The sequence below is a fragment of the Phalaenopsis equestris genome, unplaced genomic scaffold (assembly GCF_001263595.1).
Source record: "Phalaenopsis equestris unplaced genomic scaffold, ASM126359v1 Scaffold000132, whole genome shotgun sequence".
NCBI lineage: Eukaryota > Viridiplantae > Streptophyta > Magnoliopsida > Asparagales > Orchidaceae > Phalaenopsis > Phalaenopsis equestris.
This window is the reverse complement of record NW_018164574.1, coordinates 306,709-333,409: the sequence shown is the minus strand read 5'-3', so window position 1 is coordinate 333,409 and position 26,701 is coordinate 306,709. Positions and strand designations below refer to the sequence as shown.

At 34.2% G+C, this 26,701-nt stretch overlaps 1 protein-coding gene across 2 annotated transcripts in view; it reads left to right on the top strand.

Moving 5' to 3' along the window:
- The window catches only part of LOC110021318 (ubiquitin carboxyl-terminal hydrolase 6-like), a 135,282-nt gene that overhangs the window by 84,726 nt on the left and 23,855 nt on the right, over window positions 1-26,701 (top strand). The window contains exons 9-15 of one of the 2 annotated variants that reach the window (XM_020719763.1): window positions 11,040-11,090; window positions 11,490-11,598; window positions 12,408-12,496; window positions 12,567-12,636; window positions 12,787-12,867; window positions 12,971-13,039; window positions 22,993-23,041. In XM_020719763.1, the coding sequence (XP_020575422.1) occupies window positions 11,040-11,090; window positions 11,490-11,598; window positions 12,408-12,496; window positions 12,567-12,636; window positions 12,787-12,867; window positions 12,971-13,039; window positions 22,993-23,041 (518 nt within the window). Of the gene's footprint in view, window positions 1-11,039; window positions 11,091-11,489; window positions 11,599-12,407; window positions 12,497-12,566; window positions 12,637-12,786; window positions 12,868-12,970; window positions 13,061-22,992; window positions 23,042-26,701 lie in introns of both variants that reach the window. The other variant, XM_020719762.1, reaches the window with a different exon arrangement.

Genomic DNA, 26,701 nt, shown 5'->3' with positions numbered 1-26,701 from the left:
CAACTTAATTCCTCTATAATTTGCACAGTCTTGTGCATCCCCTTTATTCTTAAAAATGGAGACTAAAATACTCTTCCTCCACTCCTCAGGCATCTTTTTAGTTTTTTAAATAATATTAAAGAGTTTGGTAAGATAAGAAACTCCCAAATCTCCTAAATATTTCCACATTTCAATTGAGATATCATCAGGTCCTACAGACTTTCCACAATTGGTTTTCTTTAAAGTCTCTTCAACTTCTTTTTTTGTTAGTACGACGGTAAAAATGAAACGTTTTATTATTATTCACGATATTAAAATCACTAAGGTCGATCGTATTTTCAGAAACTTCATTAAAAAGTTTATCAAAGTAACACACCCACCTATGTTGAATATGTTGAATATCTTGAATATCTTTTTCTAAGAAAAGTACTTTTTGATTTTCATCTTTAATACACTTTACTTGAGTTAAATCTTTATTTTTTTTCTCTTTGTTTGGCTAGTTTATACATATATTTTTCACCCTCCTTAGTATCTAATTTAATATAAAGATCATTAAAAGCAGAATTTTTAGCGTCACAGATTGTTTTATTAGACTTCCTGCGGACCATTTGATATTTTCTCCAGTTCTCTAAGCTTTTACAAATAAACCAATTTTTATAACATAACTTCTTATATTTAAAGTAAAAACACCAAGAACTTGGCCAGCATTCTTCATCTTTAATACACTTTGTTTGGCTTGATGCAAAAGAGGGATGTTAAACCAAAATTAATTAGATGAATTCTTCTATTGTAAGAGTTTGATTTTACCATAGTTGATAGAAAGAAAAATGATAATCAAATAGCTAATCATTTGTGTAAATCATTTGTGTACATATTAACTAATTTTACAAATGAAATTTTAGAAAATTTTCTTGATGAACAATTATATAGTATTGATGAAATGATGATGAACTTGATGAACAATTATATAGTATTGATGAAATGAATATATCGTGGTATGCTGATATAATAAATTATATTATATGTGATATCTTACCACCTGATATTAAAAATCCACAACTAAAGAAATTTATGTATGATTCAAAATTCTATTTTTGGGATGACCCATATTTATATAAACAATATAAATATCTAATTATTAGAAGATGTGTGCCTTATGAATAAACTCAACAGATAATTAAAAGATGTCATGATTCTGAATTTGAAGAACATTTTGGAATAAATAGAACGACATAAGATTTTGTAAGCTGGATTTTATTGACCTACTCTTTTTAGAGATGTTAATGAATATATTAAAACATGTGATCGATGTCATCGAGTAGGAAATATTTCTAGAAGAAATGAAATGCCTCTAAATTACACATTAGAAGTTGAAATTTTTTATGTGGATGTGTGGGGATTAGATTTTATGGGACCATTTATGTCTTTATTTGAAAATTTATATATATTACTTGTTGTTGATTATATGTCCAAATAGATTGAAGCTATTGCTGTACCCAGTTGTGATACTCGGAGTGTTTCTAAATTTTTACTTAAAAATATTTTTACAAGATATGAAATGCCGAAAGTAATTATTACTGATGGAGGATCTAATTTTAGGAATAAGAGAATCGAAAAATTGATTAAGAAATATGATATTATGTATAAATTCTCTACTGCTTATCATCCTCATACTAGCGGTCTAGCGGAGATATTAAATCGTGAAATTAAACGAATTTTAGAAAAAAATGTAAATCCCTATAAATTGGATTGGTCTGCTAGATTAAATACTGCATTATGAGCATACAAAACTGCTTACAAGACTCTTATATAAATGTCCCCATATAGACTTATTTTTGGAAAAATATATCATTTACCAGTAGAATTGGAGCATAAAACATTTTGGGCTATTAAAGAATTTAATTTTAATCTAAAAGATGCTGGTGAACAAAGATTATTGCAGCTCAATGAACTTGAGGAGATTAGAAATGAAACTTATGACAATGCAAAAATTCATAAGGAGAAAATAAAAATATGAAATGATCGGAAATTGTTAAGAAGAAGTTTGAACCTGGACAAGAAGTTTTATTATATAATACAAGATTGATATTATTTTCAGGAAAACTTGAAATCCAGATGCAGCGCCGGCGACGCCATTTGACAGAGAGTAGCGAAATTAAATACGAGGCACTGGCGCCGACAGGGCCAATGTCGGTTCAGACCCGATTTTTAGAAGATTCGATGAATTTGAACGCTTTTTGAAAGATTTTTGAATGCACTTATTGGAGAATCGATTCTAGGCTCTATTTGGGGCCGAAATTGATCAGAAAAGGAGCTTCTCTTCATTCCTCCTTGCTCATTTTCACCACACCTGGCCTCCATACACTTTTTCCATCTTCATTCCTCCACCATTCAGGAGTCTATTAGTGATTTTTCTTTACGATTTTACGATTTTTGTGGTGAGATTAAGTGTGAAATTTTCTCTGAGAGTGTTGGAGCAGGAGAAAAGTGAAATTTTTTCTTCCTACATTTCCTATGAGAGACTACAAGGGATTTTCTTTGAAAAAGAGTTTCAGATAAGTGTTTGTTTATCAGTGTTGTATGAACTTTCTTATATATATAAAATTTCAGGGAATTTCTTTGAGAAGGAGTTTCAGATAAGTGTTGTTTGCTTATTAGTCTTGTATGAACTTTCTTATATATATAAAATTTGTGTTTTGTTATATTTTTCTCATGAAGTCTGAGTAGTCTTATTTATCTTTCTCACTACTCTGAGATATAGTGAAATGAAGAGATAATATGAATGTGCCAATATTAAAATATAAAATAAATTGTGATGATTTTTTAACTCCGAACTTACTTTACTTTTCGATCTGACCAATTGAATTGTTAAAATGTGTTGTGAAACATATGATCCAGGAAATGCAATATGAGTTCTACAACAGAGTGATGATCACATTTGATTCCATGAAGTTGTATTTGGTTCATGAAATTAAGTGCAAATAAATAGGGAAATATACGTTGTTGGGTGTAAAATTAGAGATTTTAGGGTAAATTAGAGATTTTAGGGTGACAAGATTTTAGGGTGACAGACTAAAATCCCCAATTCGATCTTAGTGTTTAAAAACTAAAGCAAAAGTTAGCTTTCAGGTGAAGGGAAGTGGGTGCTCTGGAATGGGAGTCAACATCCTCCTAGTCTAGCCACGGATTTAGGGACTAAACCTGAGATTAGCCAATGATTTTCTATAATACTGTATCAGGGTAGAGAATTGAAACTGCTACTATTTGACACAATACATATTAAAACCATTTATCTCTTCTCATTTTACCAAAATCTCATTGTAGTTGGAAATATGTTTTTTTCACATAAGAAATCTTCATTACATAAACATAGTTTAGTAGTTTAGTAGTTACTATTTAAACTTTGTATTTTAGTTTTGCTAGAAGTTAAATAATTTAGTTTTGTTAGCATCTTACACATTCGAATTAGTGACAGTAATTTTGTTTGATTTCTGTGAATTTCCTAGTTAATTTATCACTTCAAATTTAAACATTCCCTATGAGATCGATATTTGGGGCTTAAATAGAAAATCTTTTATTATTTGATAATGATAGGTATACTTACGTAGAATCCCAAAATTAATTGCTTAAATTTTTTAATCATAAATATTGCATCACGTTTTTTGCGCCGTTGCATAGCGGAGTAAACTTATATAAATTTTACACAACTATATATTCTCGGGATCAGTAGCCTGCCAAATCGGTTCAGCTAAAGAGGCGAGGGGTTAACTGGCCCTTATGGTTGGGTTAAGGTTGCCACCCAAGGGGCCTCCTCTTCCTAGTTATCTACTATATATATATGTTATTGTCATTAGGGTTAAATTATTGCTGAGATTTCTGCTTGGACAGCCTTGGAAGTCCCTCTTTTCCCTTCTTAGGCTGCATTCGATGGCAAGAAGGTGCTTCGGTTGCGACTCGTTTTAAGGTGGTGTGTATTTTACCCTAGTTCCTCACTTATTACTCTCCTTTTCTGTTGGCTGTTGCCTTGTCCAACCGCCATAACTTCTTTCAGCCTCATCACAAACTTGCCGCAATTCTCCGCATCATCCCCTCCAAACCTCCAACTGTTACTGCATCATCCCAGTCAGTTAACACATCTGCTGTCCAGGTGGTGTCTACCCCTGCTGCTTCCACCTTAGAGGGTTGTTTATATGTTTGTATTGTTTTGTTTTTAGTTTAAAGATTCATCATTACAAGCTTTGAATTTCAGTAATAATACTTTCATTTCTATTATGGTTTGAGTTAACTTCAATATCATTGGGTGAAATGTTTTTAAATTATATTCTAAATTATAATAATTGTCATTATTTATGTTTATATATTCGTAAAAATACAAGAAATAGTAAAAAGACCGAGCAGTAAAAAAACAGTAAAAAATTAGTTCTCTCTAGTTTTATTCATTTCATATATACTATCCGACAGTGGGAGTCACCGTTTAAACATCTATTGAAAATATATATTAAAATTTTCCAAAAACAGCCAAAAGGGCGGACAACCTTTCTAGTTTAAGTTTCATTTTACGTGCGTGAATACATTGCATTCTCTGCCAGTATTCTCTGAGGGTGACTTCATATATAATATATATATATATGCATATGTCATATTTTATTTAATATTTTGTAATTTTTTTTCATAAATAAAAAAGCTATTATAAAATAAAAACATTTTTACTCTTCTGTTTAATGCAGTTTATTATTCTTTCCTCGCCCGGTGTAGTCCTTTGGTGTATCTATAGTAACAATATTAACTTAACTAGTTTATGTGTTTTTAAAATCGTTCTTTCGTATTAATTACTAACTTCATTATTAGTATTTTGACACGATCTTTTAGAATTTGTTTAATATACATGTATATATGAATATTCAAATTGCTCTCTAATCTTTATAGTTTTAATTAAATGATTTAACAACGTTTTTATCTTAAGTATAAGTTGGTCTGTTAATACTGATACATACAATAACATATCACATTGAAATTATTTAACACTCAAATTTTCCGATTAATTATCTCTCCTGGATTTCTTTTGGTATGCTTGCAATAGTAACAATTTAATTAGCCTTTTAAACTTAGGATTTAATTTAACACTAATTAATTAAAAATAATATTTAAATATTGGCATTGAACTTCGTACCTGAAATTTTCTCCTTTTTATGATTTTGTCCTTCTATCCAAATTTTCTACACAAATTTTTGCTAAATTAAGCTATTATCAATCGTAGGATTTTTTGAAATTTTAACTAAAGTAGCTAAGAATCAAATTTTCTAGCTCCATGAATCAAATTTCTTACCTAAGTCGCAACCCCTTGAGTTCTTTTACTCCCTTTCCTCTCTCTTTTGAAACGGAGCTTTAAAGTGCTAGATCAAACCCCTTAGGCTCTCAAGAAAGACTCTCGCTTGCTTCTGTCCTGCGTTGGAGTCTTGGAGGTTTCGAAAGGCTCGATCAAGCCTCTTGTGTGTGGAACAATGCTGCACAATAGGAGTAAAATTATGCCCTTTGCTCCTCTTCACCTCTTTCGCTCGATTAGGGCATAAGCTTCCCTCGACGGAAGCTTATAGTCATTTGGTTGAATCCTTATGAGAGGCATTAGCCTCACTTGCATGAGGAAAAAGTGTCGTTTGGCCGGTTGAGCGTCTCCCACACTAATTTCCCCTTCCTTGCTTGCGATCTATTGAAGAACCACAAGGAAGCTCACTTGAGTCGCTTGGTTGCTTGCCTCCTCCTTCCTCTTGCTGCGATTTCATCGACGAAGAATGAGCTGCTTGAACGTTTCTCTCACTCCCTCTCTCTCTCTCTCTCTCTCTCTCTCTTCCTCCTACAATCTCTTGCTCACTGCTCTCGTAGGGTTGGATCGAACAAACGAGATGATAAAACAGGGTATTTTTTTTTATAATGAAGCTATTTAAACTTTTTAGTAGTTCATTATTACATGGGACTAACTTGGCCCCTCATAAAGAGTGGGAACCATTTAAGCTCTTTGTTCTATTAAGTTTAGTTTTCTTGTAAATGCTTTTCCTGTCCTTTCTTAATTGATATTCTGTTCATTGTCATATTTAGTTTTCTCGTAGTGGCACGATGATGTAAATTGAAAAGCTAGGCCTCTTGATTTCCTGGAGTTCTTTCTATTGCTAGTCTCAGAAGTTTTTCTATTGCTAGAGTCCCAGATGGCCTAAAGTTTTTCTAACGCGATAATCCTAGGAGAATGTTGATTGCACAAGCGGTATAGTTCCAACAAAGAATTGCCTGCTATAGTCTTGCAGTTGTTCTCCATTATTGCTCTTGTTTTACTTATTTTCTAGTTCAGGGCCACATGTTGAGATGTCATAGTTTTACTGTTTTAGAGGCAAATTCTTGTGGATATAATGAAACTTAAAGTTGACTCTTATTGTTAATGCTCTTGGAGAATCTGATCTTTTTTTTTTTTTGGCTAAATCTGGTCATGGAAGACTGAGGAAAAGAACAAGAAAAAGGTGGGTGTCTCAGTCAAGGAAGAAAAGAGAAGGATAACAGGGAGAAAATTGAAGTGGTTCGGCCAATGCATGAAGGAGAAGGAAGAGGGAGAAGAATAAAGTGGTTCGGCCAAGTGAGGAGAAAGTAGAAGAAGAAGGGAAGAAGGAAGAAGAAATGGAGGGAGAGGGAGAGGGAAAGGGTCATATTTGCAAGCAACTTTATGTATTATAATTTACATGAAGAACAAGATAAAAAAGGGAAGTATATACCTTGCTTTACTTGAAGTAGAAGCCTCCTTGATTTATTTGGTTGAGTGAAGAGAGAGCCCTTGATTTCCTTGGTGAAGAAAGGGGAAGGAGTTGATGGTATTTTCGGCCAAAGGTGGTGGAGGAAAAATAAGAGGGAGGGGAAGAGGGGTTTGACCAAAGAGGAAAATGAGGAGTGGAGGGAGAGGAGCAATTAGATAGCAAATGAGGAATTGGCTTTGAAGTTTCAGCCAAAGGAGTCTTAAGGAGGGAATGACTGGGATGGAATAGTTATGATTGGAAGGAGGGAAATTTCCTCCAAAATTTGAATGAAAGGGAGGTAAATTTGAATTTTGAGAGGTGGTTATAGTGGTTGCGGTTCAAAAATACAACCATAGCTCATCTGAAAGAGAGAGAAAAATTTAAGGAATGCAATGTGAAATCTATTTTAGTTGAAGTGATCCTTTTTTTAAAATTTTTTGATTCAATGTGATAATGTGGTTATGGATGGTTGTAGGTGGTTCAACAACAACAACAACAACAACAAAGCCTTAATCCCACTACGTGGGGTCGGCTACATGAATCCTTTTTCTCCATTGCGTCCTATTTAGTGTCATATTTTCATTTAGTTCTAGTAAATTAAGATCATTTTTAATACAATAAGCCCAAGTCTTCCTAGGTCTCTTCTTAACACAAGTCGAATTTAAAGCATCTACTCTCCTAATCGGATCATCTAATGGTCGATGTTTAATATGACCAAACCATCTAAGACGACTTTCTCTAATTTTGTCTGTCACAGGAGCTACACCAACCCTATCACGAATATATTCATTCCGCATTTTGTCTCTAAGTGTAAAGCCACTCATCCACCTAATCATTCTCATCTCGGCAACACTTAACTCATTCATGTGGTTATAGCAGAAAAATTTGTCCTTGACTCATTCAGCTCTAAAAAATGAGAACACACTAGTGAAGTTGGTTTTGATGAAGGTATGATATTTGAAGTCAAATTATGGGCCCCATCCCAGTAGAAAATATTTTGGTTGATTTTGAATGGAAGTTTTAATTATTTTGATTGATTAAAGTTAATATTTTTAGCTCAAAATTACTTTGGTTGAAGTTTGGTTTTGATTTGAGTCTATTTTAAATGAATTATCATGATTATTTATTTTATTATTGAAATTTCTATCAAAATTATTGCAGTATGTAGTCTTAATGAAAACCCTCAATTTTTGATTTGGGAATGAATTGATTCATTTGAAAGGTTTTGATAATCCACACGCACTTGCATAATTCATTCAATAATTTTTTAAGAAATTTTTATGTAGGATCATTTATTATTTGCATTATAACACAGTAAAAGTTTAAGCAAAAATGGAGCCCGATTATTGTCATATTGGTTTGCATGTTTTTCATATGTGATAATCAATAACATATAACTTACATATTGAAATTTTGATCACTATTTTGATATGTGGAGAAAATAATAATTTTGGGGTATAGGAGCCTATTTATGCATGAAAACTTAAAGTAAAATTTTTATATAAAAATTGCGTCATATAATTGTCTAACTTATTTACATGGTCTTTATATGTGATAATAAATATCATATAATTTTCAGAATGAAGTTTCTAGTTATGTGATAATCTTTAAAGAAAACGATTATATAGGTTTGAACTTTTTAAAGTTGATTTTTAATTCAATTTTGGGATTTAATTGAAACTGGTTTTGTTTGGATTAGTCATAGTTTTGGTTAATTTTTTCTTTTTAGTTAGATTTTAATTTTAGATTAATAGTTTGGTTAATTTTATCTTTTTAGTTAGATTTTAATTTTAGATTAAATTAGGGTTTGTTTAAATTTTGTTTCAAGCGGGGTTCAAACTACAACTTATCTTAGTTCAATTTAGTCATCTAGTGACACTTGAGGGACGTCTATGTCCCGATAAGATTGTATATAAGCCAAGGAAAAGAGTTGACCCAAAAATGAGATCAACAAGCTTAAATTTAGTTTTGCTAATATTCTCAATGATTTCAAATGATCTTATGCACCTAAAACTTAATTCTTTGGCCAACTTTACCCTTCATTGGCTTGGCTTTTAAGAATACAAATTCTTTATGATTGAACTCCACAACTTTGTGCCTCTGGTCATAATATTTTTTTCTGATAATCCTGAGTAGTTTTTATTATATGTTTTCTTTAATTAATTTTTTTTCCCTGTTGTTTCATTAACTAACTTTGGACTCAACTATTGTCTTTCTTATACCTCAACTCAGTCTAATGAAGTTCTACACTTTCTACCATGCATTTCTTAACATAAAAGCTTTTTTTATATTGGGTTGGTTGTCGTTTTGCATGCAAACTCGACAGTTGGGATGGGATCCCCTTATTTTCCTCCAAAATCTAAAACACATAATCACAGCTGACCTTCTAGTATCTGAATTATCATTTTTATTGCCCATTAGTTTATGAGTTAAATGCAATACTAAGATGCAGTTGTCTACCCAAACCTTTATGAATGTCTTTACGTAAACTTGGAAGGAATCTTCTCTCTTTCATAAATAATTACTTTTGGAACACCATGTAGTTTGACAATTTATGGATACATAAATTTGCTAATTTGTTAACTTCTTGGTTGATAAGAAATGGGTTGACTTAATTAATCTGTCCAAAATTATTTAAATGCCATTGTGATCTTGTCTAGTAGATCTGTGAAATTCTATAATAAAATTAATGACAATTTCTTTCCATTTTCACTCCAATTTCGATAATAACTTCAACAATTCACTAGATCTATATTGACCATCTTTTAATCAGACAAGCTGGACATATGTGACACATACTCAACAATGTTTTTCATATCTGGCCATTCAAACATTAGTTTTAAGTATTTGTACATCTTGGTGTTATGGTGTTACTTTGATGAATGATATACTCTGAATGGTAAGTTTTATGTAATTTTTTTTGTCAAATCTAAATCAACAGGCACCCAGAATTATAGTTTTTTTGTGACAACACTTTTACCTATAGTAACATTCTTACTTTTTTCTGATTTAATTTGAACAACCAATTTATGATAGTCATTACTAACTTTTAGTTGTTTGAATTCTATCATCCAATGTTATGAACATTATCATTTGATTTGAATACCCAATATTATCAAATCCTCTCTGATCTTTGACTGCTAGACATTTTTTTCTTTAGTTAATTCATACTATTGCGTAATTATCCAATTTGGGGTACTCCAAGCATTAACAATCACATTTATTTCGCTAAGAGGATGTTGTATATCCAAGTCATAGTATTTAATAAGCTCAAGTCATCTTTTTAGCTTTAAGTACGCCTCTTTTTGTGTGATTATATATTTCAAAATCTAATGATTCTTGAAAATTTCACATTTTACTCTATAGAAATACTGCCTTTTGATTTTTAATGCAAAAATAATAGCTGTCAATTCTAGATTATGCCAGATAATTCCTCTTGTAATGCTTTAGCTGTCTAGATATATATGTAATCACCATTCTTCTATTCTACATTAAAATACATTACAAACCTTTCAATAATACGTCACTGTAAAGCTGGAATCCTTCTATTTCTGATGGAATAACTAATATTGGTACAGGTGTTGGATACTTTTTCAATTCTTAAAAATTGTGTTCCCACATTTTTTCATTCAAAATGGATATCTTTATCATCAATCTGGACAATGAAATCACTATCTATGAGAATTCTTTCATCGGTAGTAGATATTTAATCTTAATTGTTATCTTATTCAGTTTCTTATATTTAATGCACGATCGCATAGATTTGTCATCCTTCTTGACAAAAAAAAAATGAGTTTTGTCATTCTTCTTGACAAAAAAGTGCAGGTAACTTTGTGGTGATTTTCTTGGTTCGATGAATCATTTTTTCATCAATTTTGTAATTGACATTTTAATTCCTATAGTCCATTTGAAACCATTCTATATGACTATTTATATAATGTGGACATCCCTAGTTGCACATCGATTCCAAAATTAACCTCTTTTTAGGCGACTTACCCGACAATTTTTCAGAAACACTTAGGAAACTCTGCAACAATTGAAATATTTTTTAATTTTTCCAGCATAATCTAATTGGAGTAAGAAGCACAAATATCTACCTGATTGGTTTGTTTAATTTAGGTTGTCTTATGAGCTTTTATTGGCATTTTTTCACCATTCTGTTTTTTGTTCCATGTCAACTGGTAGTATTTATTTATTTATTTCATTGAATTTTTTTTTGGTCCAGCTGACTTCATTTGTTGATTTAACTTGGTTACTATCTCATGTAATTTTTTCTTGTTTATGTAGTGAAATATCTGCTGTTGTGAAGACTCTTTTTGGGATTGATCTAGTTAGCAGGTATGCACGCTACAGTGCTTGCTCAAACACAGTGCATCTAGGGATAGTTGTACTCTAAAGTTCTTAGTAATGGAGTTTTCATGTGCCATCTTTTGTATATGAAGCATGTTTGTAAGCGTTGGAAGTAATGTATTGCGTAACCTGGTGCTTCCAAATTGTTTATTTTGGCTCAATGGTTGATTGAAATTTAATTTCATATACGTTCTTGCCCTTAAAGCTTCTTTATAACCATTATAAGTATTGGCTTACATAAGCTTGTGATTCACCATTTGCTTGCTTTGGCATACTCTATGTGTGATTGAAATTTGATTTCATGTTTTTGTGTTACTGCCCTTGAAGTTATTTTCTGTTCTATTTTTCTTTTTATTATTTTTATTTTCTTTTATGTTTTTTTGCTAGGATCCGTTGTATTGAAAGCGGGGAAGAAAGTTCCGAAACAGAATCTGTGTATGGACTGAAATGCCACATCTCACAGGAAGTCAATCACTTGCATGAGGGGCTCAAGCGTGTAAGTGCACTTGCTTGCATGTATCCTTCAGGTCATCATAGTTAGTTCATTTAATGTAGAATGATGTTTTCCTTTTGGCTACTATAAATTTTTTTGCAGATTACTGTTGTTCAATGATGGTGATTAACTGTGTTTTAGTACATACTATGTGTTACTTTATGGTGATTGCCATCAGCTCCCATTCTATTTTGTTCTCTGCACTCCTAGGGTTTTTCTTTTGTTCGGTTTATATATTTATATTCTACACCGGACTTGTTTTGTATGCGCTCGTCTATTGATTATTAATTAACCATAACAGAGTGGACAAGAAATGAGAGTTTGAAGTTGATGTGACTTTTTTCATTTCTTTTTCCCAATTTTTTCATATAGATGAACTGAAAGAGAATTGACAATGATTTTCTAGGTTGTATGGATCAAGATTTTTAGGTTATTTAGAGACTTGGGATTAGTGTACACATACACTAGCCAAACTTTACATTGATTCTTGCTTAATTTGTGGGGAAAAATTAGGTTCTTCACACTGCATTTTTTGTTTTTTTAATGTCCATTCCATTACTTTTGGTCATATTCTCCAAGTCTCCTTGGCGCTTGGCACCAAATTTTCACAAATCAAAACTAAAAGCAAGAGATCAGAGATTTTGATAAAAAATGGCATTCAACCATGAACGGACAAACCAGAATTGAAGAAGGCTTTTAGACTGTGCTTGGGCGCTGTGCCATTTTTTTCATCTTTATGAGCTTTTAAACTTCCCTTTTTTTAATATGTTGTATCCTCATTGTTTAGCTTTCTGTTGATTTACTTCAAACAGGGCCTAAAATCAGAATTAGAGAAGGCTTCCCCTGTGCTTGGACGCGGTGCCATTTTTACAAAAGAATCATGTATCAGTAATTTGCCGAGGCAAGAACAACTTTTTTCCATTGTGTCATGTGAATTTGTCATACTGAAACTAGTTGACTTTTATTTTCAGGTATTTGACTGTTCAGTTTGTTCGTTTTTTTTGGAAAAGGGAAACAAATCAGAAGGCAAAGATATTGCGGGTTAGTTTTTAGTTGTGTATATGTTCTCAGTTTATAGAATTCTGAACTGCAAATTGAATTCAAGCAACCTTTACGAGAGAAGCATTGAATGATGAGCTTTTCAGTAAAAACAAGATTGCCAGTTATGATGAGTATTTCTCTTACTTTCAGAAAGTAGATTATCCATTAGAATTGGATGTGTATGACCTGTGTTCCGAGGAGCTTCGTTCAACGCTGCAAACTCCACGCCAGGTTTTTTTTACCCATCTTATTTGTCTCTACACTGTTTTCGCAAACTATTATGGTTTGACCTGCGTTTGGCTTATTGCATGATTTTGTTGTGATTTGATTAAAGATTCTAAGAGAAGCAGAAAATGCAAAGCTCGGACTGAAAGTGCACAACAAAAACTCTCAAGAAAATGATGTCAGTACACCCAATCCTGAGGTTTGGCAACTTTTATGATTTTTATTTATTAATTTTTAGTCAAAATTTAATGTTCAATCTTTGCTAACATTCTCTGCAGGTTTAGTGTAAAGTCAGCCATGCCTAATTTGGCATTGTTGGAAAATACATTAGGCTAGGTAGTCTCCGGTCTATTGTACCTCAGGTCAATGAGTTTTTGCCCATCTGAAATGATTGGGATAGGGCTAGTGATGTTGATGAGTAGGATTATATCTCAAGTCAATACATGCATCAAGTTTGTAATTGACGCGCAAATGCTACATTGCTTATGAAGTTTTTGTTAGCATAAAGCACATATGTGGAAATTCAGGTGGATAGCTATGCCACATCTACTTGAGCGAGTTGGAACTTGATTAGATTCACTTGGGGCTTGTTTGGGATCAATTTTGTTTTTTATTTTAGTTTTTTTTTTTTAATTTTTTTTTAAAATATGTTTGTTTGATGCAACTTTTATATTTTTTATTTCTAAAAACAAATAAACATGTTTTTGAAAATATTCAAAATAGCTTTTAGGTATTTTGAGTGTTTTTATAAACAACTATACGTTAATCAAATGGTCAAACATTTTTTGTTTCAAGTCAAAAAATTTAAAAAATAAAATAAAAATAAATATAAAAATATAAAAAAAAACAAAAATTATCCCAAACAGCCTCTTAGTTGTCTTTAAGTTCACTTATCTTTTTACTAGGGCACTGGTCAACATGCTTTAGATTTGGATTATTTTATTCTCATTGAAACCATTACATGCTTGATGCGGAAACGTTCGGGTGCCCCCCTTTCCATGGCACTGCTATAGTACCGTGAATTGCTACAACACCATGCATGTTTCCGCGAATTGCTACAATCACGCAACTTAGCTGGCGCCCATTTTCATGCCTGCACTGAATCAGTCTAAGTTTTCTTACTGTTGTGGAGTCGGTCAGCTTTTCTGGGCCACTCCTTGTTATTCTCTTATTATATATTTGCTTTTCTAATGTTCTAGGTTTAATCTTTCGTGTCTTTTGTTAGGACAACCGTCGGCTTTAGTTCTTCTCTCTTTGAGGGTTGTATCCAAGGGATTAGGTGGCGCTCCAGCTATATCTATCTCCAAAGATGGTGCTTATCTTTCCTATCTTCTTTTGCATCTTTCCCACGATGCTTCTGCCTATCCTCCATTGTTGCAACCGCCCCGAACAACAATCGTGTGTTGTTTTTCACCGATCCCTTCCCATTCTAGCCTTCTTGCTCGCTACCATCACCCTAGACAACCCCCTTGCTGTCCTGCAATCCCCCGTTTTGCTTTCTGATGCCATCATTTGGAAACAACAAACTTGTTTTCCTACTATCCTCTTGTTATTCCAGCCTTTTGCACCGCCCCTCGCTGCTCTTCTTGCGACCCCACTTTCTGCCTTGCTGTCCTAGCTCTACGCTTCACTGCCAATGCGATTCTATCCTTTCCCTTTATTATCCCAACTACCCCAACCCATTTCAGCCTCCTACCCTTGCTCGACCACATTTTCAATCTCAACCATCCATTAATCGAGCCTGAGTGTGAGTTTTTGTTGTGTTTATTATAATTTTTCGTTCAAGTGTGTTTGATAATAATCATTTATTTACTTTCTGTAATAATATTTATTTTTCTTATTATGGTTTGGGTTAACTTCAATATCATTTGGTATCAAAGTTAGCCTAACCCTAATCCTATCTTAATGTTTATGGTATCCACTGATACCCTACCCTCTCTCCACCTAAAATTATTATTTCTCACCCTACATCACACCCTTGCACACCTCTTTCCACTTACCCACACACAAATACTATTCATGCTGCCAAGGTGATAATCGCCAGAAGTCTGATTGAGGGGAAATGACACAATGCCATTTATGAGAAATTCACAAGGAGGTGAAGGAATTTCTAAGGAGGATATGCTGTGAGAAACCTGCCAACTACGACAGTGGCTTGCCATCTTCAAGAGGAGGCAATCCAGATAAGTCACTCTTAGGCACAACAATGACTTGCTAGATTGAAGGAATGGAGTGAACCTCTTCAACAATGAGGATTTCAGGGATGAAGAACCTTTAATTCAAAGATGTGACATGAAACATCTAAGAAGCCAAAATTTTGAAGTAAAAGTAGATTTGCTATATTTCGATGATCACATGGATTCGGACAATTCCTTCGAGTGGCTCTGGACATTGGAATGTCTTTGAGTATCAGGACGTCCCACCAAACAGAATGGTGAAACTAACCGCCAACAAATTAAAGAAGAGTACATTATTTTGGTTGGAAAAATTTGAAGTGTATACTCAAGATTGAGGGAAAAGACACGATCACTACATGATTCAAGATCAAACTGAAAATGTTGCGCTAGTACCTACTAATTCACTACCGGCTGGTTGTTTAGACCCAAGAGCCACATCACTATCTTACAAGCAAAGGTTCAACCCCAAAATCTTACAGCTAGAGTATACCCCATGGAAAATTCAAGCCGATCTTGCCTGAGAAGGTATTAGTTCTGAGTGAAAAATAGGTGGAACCAACCAACATTCTCAAATCTTTCTTCACAAGGAAGTGTTTCAAGTGCCATAGATTTGGGCATATTGAATCAGATTGCACAATCAGAAGAACAATCTCTTTCACTAATCGGGGAGCAATTGAAGAAATAAACAGTAATACGGTAGACACGGAAGAGAGAGGACACAAAAGAGGAGTACCAGTTGTTTGCCAACGTGGAAGAGACACTATCAATTTAGTTGAACTCAGGAGAGAGATTCTAGTTGAGTTGATAATAACTGCTCTAGAAGATAGTGTCTGATAATGGGTGCTTATGTAGAGTATGGGGTTGTGGTGCGTTGAACTACTTTTTTACAAGCATTTGAAGCATCATCACTAGGATTAGTATTGGATGTCCAGAAGGCCTATGCATTTGAGGAGCCGGTACTAGACACAAGACAACTTTAGTTAAAATGATTTCGTGTTTTTCAGATATGTAGCATATCTCCTGAGTTGCCCTTAATGAAAGAGGCTCCACTTGTCAAATATGAGAAGATTTTGAGTCACTTCGAGAAGCCAATATGGAATCATTTGGGTATTAAACTTGGTTCAAATGTCTCGTACTTGACCTCTTTACTAAAAACATCCAACCGTGTATGAGGACCAGGAGAAACACATTATATTTTTATTTTTTCAGGATTTGACTTGTGATAACTTACTTCGTTATGTAGCTCTAGCTCAAATTGTATTAAAAGTTGATGGATATTTTATATTAATTAAGATGTACTTTGGAATGAAAATGCTGCATGATTGACTTGTCGGGAGTTTGCAACATCGCCGCTACCTTTAACGGGGCCAACTTGACTACTTTGAGGAAACAAAAGCTTCGACAGATGAGGTTGAAGCTCCCCCAACCCCGAGAGTTTAACCCGGTGCAATGGTTATGTTTCAGTTACCCAGGAGGAGAAGAAATGAAGATTGTAAAAAAGGAAAGAGGAGTCGGGTAGTCAAACAGAGGGGAGAGAAAGCGAGGGGTTTGGAAGCCAAACAGACAAGTTCACCCTAGAAAGCGACGCGAGAGGCGAGGGCTCTAGTGTGTGCGATCATAGAGCAGAGGAAGGAAGGAGTAGGCGTTGTGTGTTTCCATACTCGAGGATATGATGTCGTGTACTGTGCTCGAGGGAAGAAGAGGATCATCGTTTTTTTTCCCATGTCACACGGTGTTCGAAGTAGAGGGCGGATGGAGCAGTCGAAGCGTTGGTCGCATGTGCTTGGAGTTCTAAGCCGAAGGAGGAGGAGGCGACAGCGAGAGAAGGAGAGGACACTGCGTACAAGGGCAACAGGTTGTGTTTGAGCAGAGGGAAGAGTTCTTGTGTGACTGCTGGTTTGGGCTTGACTGAAGGTAAAGTTAAGTTTATTATGTTCTTTAGTAAGTAATATATACATATTATCTATATAAGTTTATTATTAAATTTTATTCAAAGGGTATGGTTTTAATAAATTGATAATATTTAATATTAGTTTTGATTACAATAATTAGACTTAAAGGTTAAAGTATTGAAATCTTAATTTTAAATAGTGTAATACAACAATATTCTGTAATTAAATAAATAAGGAAATAATTAGGTGGTAATTGAATATTTTATATTTTATAAGTGATAATTTGATATAATTAATACAAGTGTAAGCAGATCGTCTATTGTTTATACGAGTAGTCATATTCTTACTATAATAATACTTTGTTTCTTCTCTACTAAACACATTTACTATTACTATTATAGTACTGCATACCCATGATTTAATGTTCTTTTGAATTTTGTTCATATTGCAAGAATGATCTGTATGTTTAATTTTCTTTAAATTATCATAGATATTGAATCTAGTAGAAGAATATTTACCGCCATGCAAATGAAAATGAAATATTTTTATTGCATATTTGTGTATCCATGATTGATTATGATGACGTCATCCATTTATTATATTGGCGGGGGAACACCAAGATATTCGTGCACGTAAATGTAAATGATATTGATATTGAAGTATTTTAAGTGATATAATTTTCAGACGGTGTCTTGTGATGGATTTATAGATACTGAATGATATTGATATATTATTGATATTATAAACTTCATTAAATAAAATCTCTAATTTTTACGTCGATTTATTAAAAATTTAACGAACATGCATATTGTTTTTCTTTTCTCTTATATTATTGTAGTGTAGGAATTCAATGGGTTGTTTAGCTAATTATTTTTTTAATCTAACATTTTAGGTTAAATTTAATTGATTAAAAGATGAATGATAGAATACAAAATATTTATGCAAGATGTGAACAACCAATAACAAGATAAACTTAACTATACTATTTTAATTTAATTTGATTAATAGCTCTTTCATCTTTTAAATTTTAGATGGATATAGAAAAGTTAATTTCCATCATTTGTTTCCATCTTAGATAATTCCGAACTTCAAGTTGGGTCGTGACAAAAGTGGCATCAGACACAGGTTTAAGATTAATTAATAAAATCTTGATGAAGGAGCCCATAGGGTAATTATTAGAAAATTTTAATAATAATAAAAAAAATTAAAATTTTTTTTTTATCCAAATTAATAATTATATTCATTCAAGTATAGTGATACGCCCGAAATAGTAGGAAGAAGAGCTTCTAATTGAAAACAAAGTACAACATACTATAAATTTGAACATGAATATCCTAACCGAAGTGACAACTACAATGACTCAGTTGATTCGAGAGTCTAGATCACAACCTATCGAAAGTGATGCAACCACTGTGGAAAAGTTGAAGATATGTTAAAATCTACGTCCACCTTTATTCAAGAGAATTGAAGACTCAATTGAAGCGGAAAACTGACTAATGAGGATAGAGAAGAAACTAGATAGTATGGCTTGTTCGAATGAAAAAAGAGTATCATTAGCTACATTCGTGCTGGATGGATAAGCCAAAAGGTGGTGGCGTGGCCAACATTTGGACATGTTAGGGGACTTACCCATTATGATGGTCAATTGGGAGGAGTTCGTGGAGCTATTTAGAGAAGGTTTGTCTCCCTATGCGCTTGAAGATAAATGCAAAATAGGTTTGTCAAGTTGAGGCAAGGAGAGAAGGCAACCTTGCATACGAAGCATAATTCACTACATTGTCGAGTTATGCACCGTGCTTGATTACTACTGTAGAAGAAAAGTGTTATCGATTCCTTTCAGGATTAAAGGATTCGATCAAACAACCGTTAATTCCTTTGGGATTGATAAATACTCGGTATTAGTGGAACGAGTTAGAAGAGTGGAGATCGAAAATCAGCTTACTTAGAAGCGTAAAAAGATGCACAAGAGGAAGACTGTAGATGAACATGTGGATAAATCAAAGTGATCCAATGGGAAGAAGTCCAAGAACAGTTTGAGTGGAGTTAGGAAAGGTACGAATTTCGATACAATAGTTACTTGTGTCAAATGCAGAGGACAACATAAAGGTGAATATTTGATGTGCTCTAACACTTACTAATAGTGCCATTTGTCTGGTCATATAATAAAATATTGTCCATCTCTTGGCCAGAAGAGCACTGAAGATAAAAAGTTAGGTGGAGCTCCTTCACAGAAGATTGCAGGTGGACTAAAAAGTTTGAGTCTACAACTTCAGCTTCTACCCAATGTCAACCAAGAAAACCTATTTGACCTCGAGTATATTTTCTTACTCATAGGGAGTCGAAAGAACTTATTGCTGTTGATGGTGATGAGATCTGGTCAGTTTGACGTTTATATATATATACAAATGGCACTATATGCGAGTTCTGATTCGTAAGCTTTGGCACCCTATATATATACAAAGGAAGGAGTAGGCATTGCGTGTACCTGAGGATACGATGTCATGTACTGTGCTCGAGAGAAGAAGAGGATCATCATTTTTCTTTGCTTCGTGGCGCTATATGCGAAGGAGAAGACGATGTAAGAGGGTGCCAAAGCTTTGGCTGCATGTGCTTGGAGCCTTAAGCTGAAGGAGGAGGTGATGATGGGAGGAGGAGTGGACACTGTATATAGAGGCGACAAGTTGAGTTCGTGCGGGAGGGAGCCAAAACCTGCAATGTAGGAGGGTGCCAAAGCTTTGGCTGCATGTACTTGGAGCCCTAAGCCGAAGGAGGAGGAGGTGATAATGAAAGAAGAAGTGGACACTGCATATAGAGGCAACAAGTTGAGTTCGTGTGGGAGGGAGCCAAAGCCTGCGAATCAGAACTCGCAGAAGTAACAGGTCTCATGTGGCTACAGGTTAGGGCTGGACCGAGGATAAAGGCAAGTTTATTATGTTATTTAATAAGTAGTATATACATATTATATAAGTTTATTATAAATTTTATTCAGAGGTTAGGGTTTTAATTTTAAATGTATAAATTAGTAATATTTAATATTAATTTTGACTACAATAATTTTACTTAAAGTTAAAGTATTATAATATTAATTTTAAATAGTGTAATACAATAATTATTTATAATTAAATAAAAAAATAATTAAGTGATATATGAATATTTTATATTTTATAGGTGATAATTTGATAGAAGTAATACAAGAACAATTAGATTGTCTATCGTCAAGGTGAGTAGTCATATTCTTTTACAATAATAATATTTTGTTTCTTCTCGATTAAATGTATTTGTTGTTGTTGTTACAGTACTACATACGCATAATTTAATGTTTTATTGAATTTTGTTCATTTTGCAAGAATGACTTATGTGCTCAGGTTTTTTTAATTATCGTAGATATTGAATCTTCAGGTTTGTTTAAATTATCGTAGATATTGAATCTTTTACAAGAATATTGACTGCTATGCAATTAAGATTTGTATGTGCATGATTGATTATGATGGAGTCACTCATTTATGGTATTAGTGAGGAAACACTAAGGTACGTAAATAGAAAAAATATTGACATTGAAGTATCTTAATGAGTATAATTTTTACACGGTGTTCATGTAACGGTTATATATATATTGAATGATATAAATATGTTATTGATATTGTAAAATTCATTAAATAACATCTCGAATATTTATGTTGATTTATTAAAAGCTTAACTCACATGCATATTATTTTTTTCCTTGTATTATTGTAGTCTATGAGTATGAGTTCACTGTTATTTTTAATCAAGCTTTTTAAGTTGATTTAGTTAATTGAAAAATGAATAAGCCTTAGACAACCGATAACATGGTAAACTTAAATATACTGCTTTATTTTAATTTGATTAGTGACCCTTTCATCTGTTAGATTTTAGATAAATATAGAAAATTTAATTTCCATTGTCTAACCGTCCATTCCCGTCTTAGTTAATTTCAAGCCTCGAGCCGGGTCGTGAGATGTAGAAGCATCCAGGAGACCCCCCTTTATGTTACATTTCTATAGTGCCACAAATTGCTACAATACCGTGCATGTTTTCAAGATCAGCTACAGTCCCCCAACCAGGAGGGCATTCGTTTTCATGCCTGGACCAAATCGGTCCAGGTTTTTTCGTTGTTGTGGATTCGGTCGGCCCTCTTGGGCCACTCCTCGCTATCATCTTATTTTGTATTTACTTTTTTGTGTTCTAGGTTTAGTTTTTTGTGTGTTTTGTTAGGACAGCCGTTGGTGTCCGTTATTGTCTATTGAGTGTTGTATCCAAGGGATGTGTGGAGCTCCAGCTGTATATCTTTCCCAAGGTGGTGATTATCTTCTCTATTCCCTTCCACATCTTTCCCACAATGCTTCTGGCCATCCTCCATTGCTAGAACCTCCCCGAACAACACTCGTGTGTTGTTTTTCACTTCAATCATTCCATTCCGGCCTTCTTGATTGCTGCCACCGCCCCAGACAATTGCCCCTTGTTGTCCTGTAGTCCCCTAATTTACCTTTTCGTTGTCCTCATCTGGACCTGCTGTCCTTTGGCTATCTCAACTTTTCCCACAACGCCTTGCTCCTTCGAATGTCACCCCACTTGCTACCCTCGTTGTCCCAACCTTCCGCTTCACCGCTAACACGGTTACAGACCCTACTTTTACTGTCCCAACCACCCTCAACAAATTTTTGCCACATACCCCCGCTCTTTGATAACCTAGCTGACCACCATCACCCATTGATCGAGCCCTAGTGTGAGTTTGTGTCGTGTTTATTGTAATTTCTCTTTTAGGCGTGTTTGATTATAACCACCTATTTGCTTCCACTAATAATATTGGTATTTTCTATTGTGGTTTGGGTTAACTCTATTATCATGCATTCCCTCTCATTTTTGTTATATGTGATGTTGCTTATCATGAATGTTGCTTTGGTTACTTGTGGGTTATTATGTGGTGGAAGGATGACATGAGGAATTATGTTATATGGAGCTTTTGATCAGTGTTGCCCTTGCATAGAAGGTCCACGGCTTAAGGTTCACATTCTATTATGTTGGCTAGGATAAGGTTAATGGCGTTGTTGATGATATCATTCGTCACATTCATAAGGTTCTTTAATGATTCTAGCAACAAATTTTGATAATGTTGTCCATACTTCTGAGATTATGATCTCCCTTAGTCTTAGTCAAACCTAATTTGCAAGTTAGCTATGACCTAGAAACCTAGAATAAGGTCTATCACAAGGATATTTACTTCATTTATAATCTCTCTTCTAATGATGGCTTGTTGCTTTTTAACTATGATTGTCTTGTATCTTCTCATGTCATCTTATGAAGCAAGGGGATTCTACATTGAAAAGCTGGATCAAACGCTAGAAGGGATTGTCATGTACTCTAATGGATGTGCACAAAACAGTGCTATCCTCAAAATTTTTTATATCCTATTTTCTTTTTGCTTCCATTTTCTTATTCCTCAGGCTACCCATGGTCAGTGTGGTGGCAATTTGAGATCTACATCAAATCTGAGATCTGTGTCTAAGCAAATTATGGAACTGTGGCACTCGCTGGCACAGATGCCAAGATAACCTTTGGGGATAATTATAAGGTTGCTGAAATCTCTTCTTTTCTTCTCCTGTAATGCCCTTCTAGTCACTGACCGGACCCTATCCTCCTATCCTGCTTCTTCATATTCCAATCCTTTCTCCCTTCACCCCTATGTTTTTGACTTCTGGTGAAGATCAAGTGTCATGATCAATTTACATATTTTCCCTTAAACCATTATTTTGTTGTAGGTGGATTATTACACTGAAATACTCGACAGCAGCATGTGAAAGCTTAAAGTGATTATTTTATTATTATTTTTTATTATTTTTTTTACATGTGATCATTATAATCTCTTTGGTATATATTTTATCTCATATTTGTTGGTTTTATTTCACTGATTCTACTTCTGTACCAATTATGATATTTAAACAGCTTATTTTGCTTACATTCTATTATTCTTCAATGAAATGCTAACTATGTACTAGCTGATTCTTTTTGTATTTTTTGTAAAGGTTAATTATTTGTTTACACAGGTTGCATTTGGCAATTCTGTGGAATCGTCAGCCGCCACTTCAAATGAAGGTAGTTAACAGCACCAATGCGTTATGTGATAATTTTGTCATTGTGCATACAATATATGGATTTGTTTATATCTTATGTTTTGTGTCTTCTTAGGTGTACTTTTGGGTTTTTCTCTATTCTTACTAATCTGTATTTATTTTAAAATGAAGATCTTTTTATCATGCCATTCTATTCATCTGCAGGGTAGGTTTCTAGTGCAACATCGCTAGAGCATGTGTATTAGTAGCGTGATATGATATTTTGGCAGCGATTTTATGCTATAAGTGGAAGTATGGTCTCGTTGTAAAAACTTGATACTGAAATGGAAGCAATAATTCTAACCGAGGATCATCCTGGGGGATCTCCAAGGTGGATTAGGAGTAGCGACAATATTTGTAAGTGGTGTAGACTCTTGTTCAATAGCAATAACTATAGAAGACTTGGGATTAGGATTAAGGTAATTGAGAATCTTAATTCACTTGAGCAATTGCAGGTTCATCATTATCATCTATCTCAAGACAAGATCTACAAAATCAAGTTTATATTTATATGCATCCTCATATGGTCCTATATAATTTTTATATGCATTCTCATATGGTCCTATATAATTCTGAAAAGAATGCAAAGGCCATGGTGCTTGGCTTTTGACCTAGGATTTTGTTCTAAATGCCATGAATTGGCTAAACTCTTATTTTAATTCTTTGAGGTTTTTGCCTTCTTGTTAGAGTTTTGCTACGAAGGTTGGAGTTATAGGATTTATTGGTGAATATGTGAATCTCATTTTAGTGAATTATAAGACGGTACATGATAGATGGAGTGTGGTTCTCACAACAAATATAGGTATACTTAGATTGATGGTTATTATAGTTAATATTATTAAAGGAGTAATATTCATGAGATATATGTCTAGACTGATGATATTGATTATGTGAACCTATGAAGAGATGACTGTGCATATATATTATCTTAGTAGCCATCATAATCATGTCGTTGATATTAATCTTTCGGACAAAACCTTGTCATTGTTAGACATAATCATCATAGTCATAATAAGCCATGAAAAGAATTTGAAGAGATTATTAGATTCATGTTGGTGATAGTTAATTTTTTGCAACCACTATGAATTGAGAGACAATTTATATGAAATGGGTTTCACTGAGCGAACCAAGAGGAGCAAGTGGAATATATAGGACTTGCATGGGCAGGATACAGATGCATACACATTTTTAATTAAAAAAGCATGTCGCTTGACACTGTGGTATACAAATGAGACAATGTGTTGTCGCCACTTGTGATGGCGTTCGTAATTTCAGATTAACAAAGGGCGGCATGTGCAGGTGAACTCAATGCAAGCAAAGAAAATCAGTTATGTTTAGGTGGGGAGATATACCATAGAGTGGTTTCAAAACTGTGGAGAGGACAATCTTTATTGAGGGGTGCTAAAACGACAGAGGCCTCTGTAGTCATGGCTATTTTAGAATATTTGTTGTGAAGATAGGGCCCTATTAGTGTGAGAATACATTAGCTAGGCTTGAGCAGGGAGTAGCATAATGGTCAGTTTGGTAAGGAATGGTTGCTGTGATGCTGGAATTGGTGGGCTATGTGATAGGGTCCCATGATAGTGTGGCAAGCCCCATTGGAGAGCGGCCAGTTATATCAACTAGTGAGCGACAATGTGGAAGGCCTTGTGCTGAGTTCAAGGAATGTGGAATGTACGAAATAAGTTGTGCAAGGTGGGGAAAGTAGATGATGTGTGAGACGGAAGAGAGAATTATTAGATGGATATTTATGATTTGCCATTTTGGGTAGCTAGAGTGAGTGGGTAGGATAAGAGTGGCCATGGATGCAATGAGTAGAGGTGCACAAAGAGTTATGATTGGCAGTTGTCAACAAATTTGTGAGTGCATAGCGAGGATTAAGAGTTGGTGTAAATAATAGATGAGTGTGAAAGGATTGACATGGTTTTGATACTAAACTATTGCAAATATAGAGAGATGCGGAGAAATGAAATAACTAGTGGCTAGGGTTAAGTAAACCCAAATGCACTAATTCATCATAATTCTTAGATGTAAGTCAAGTTCCCCTTATATAGAGAAAGCTCATATGAAGTTGAAAATTGTAAAATATTTTGAAATAATAATAATATATAATTTATAAATCTCTTCTTCATTTGAAATTACATTTTTATGTTGATAATTCTTTTTTCACTTTAAAAAAGTGATGCGGGTGCGGGCTTCAACCCGCGTAGGTGTGGGAAATAGCCAGCCGACTGAACCGACTGACATAAGGGACCGGTCTAGGCATGCGCTGTTGAGGAAGACAGGTCCAGGCATGCGGGATTGAGTGGGATTCATACGGGCGAGACTGTTACCCGCCCCTCTACTCTTTTCTTTTGTATTTTGTTTCCTGTGAGAGTTATATCCATTGATTTTTTGAAGTTAGTGTTTAGTTTTGCTGTGTGTTGATTTTAGGTTCCTTTATGGAGTTGTTCTTCCTGTTCTAGGGCTGTACCTGAGGAGGTGGTGCTCCGGTTGTATCCTAGTTTGAGGTGGTGTTGTATCTTTCTTAATCCCCTTCTCCAAATCTCTTGTTCCCTTCTCCCTAGCTGCTGGCCACCCCCAAAACATCCTCCCCGCGCCATCGTTCACTTCCAGCCTTCCCATCCACCTATGAGCACCCTGTACTCGTTGCCCCAGCCTCTGGACCTTGCTATCCAGCCCTCCAGCCACAAACCTGCATTCTGGCGGCCACTCAAGGTTTTGCACGGGTCACCCATACCAACACCCAACACTTTCCTTGCCTTTCCTACCACTTTCTTTTTTGCCCCACTCCTCCAACTATCAAATCAGCCACCGTCCCTCCTTCCAAATCCCTTTTTCTAACCTATCACACTGCCTCCAACCCTTCCCTGTTTCAGTAATATTTCGTCGATGTCACCACCGCCCCGGGTCCTCTCGTCCCGCCTTAACCGGAGCATAGTGTCATTGTATGGTTCTTTCCATTTGTGTCATGTTGTAGCCTTATTTCTACCCTAAAAAAGTTTGCTTTACATATCCGTTGATTTCCGAACTAGCTCCGGTATCAAAAAATTTTTAAAATATTTTAGCTTCGATTCTCTTATCTGATGTATATCTTCTTGATATTTATGATTGCTTGAACGTGTATGAGTGCCTTTCAAATTTGTTGAAATTTATTTTGTTCATCATTATCATCAGCCTTAACTAGGAGAGCTTGTTTTATGAATCCATATTTTTTTCTTTCCCCGCTTCAGAGCTTTGCTTTTGTTCAACTTATTCTTAGCAAATCATTTTGAAATTCTATCCATATTACTTTAGTTTTGCATCTCCTTCCTAATCATTTATTATTAATTTTATTTACTCTTTTTTTGTCTTAAAAACATTTCAAAATTTGATCTTTCATTTTCTAATTAGATGAATCTGTTACTTCACTCTACTGAATGTGGATGACGCATTTAAAAATTGTTCTAAGTTTATCATTAGGCTTAAATCGAACTTTTAACCACTGAATTTATGAATCTCATTTTACATTTGTTTCTTTTGAGTGTTCCTTGAGGTGTAAAACTTACTCTTCACAAATAACTTTGAATAACTTCTATTCATGTTACAGTGCTTATGTCCTTCAATTTTTCTACTTACCTAATGTTTTATTTTTTATCCACAT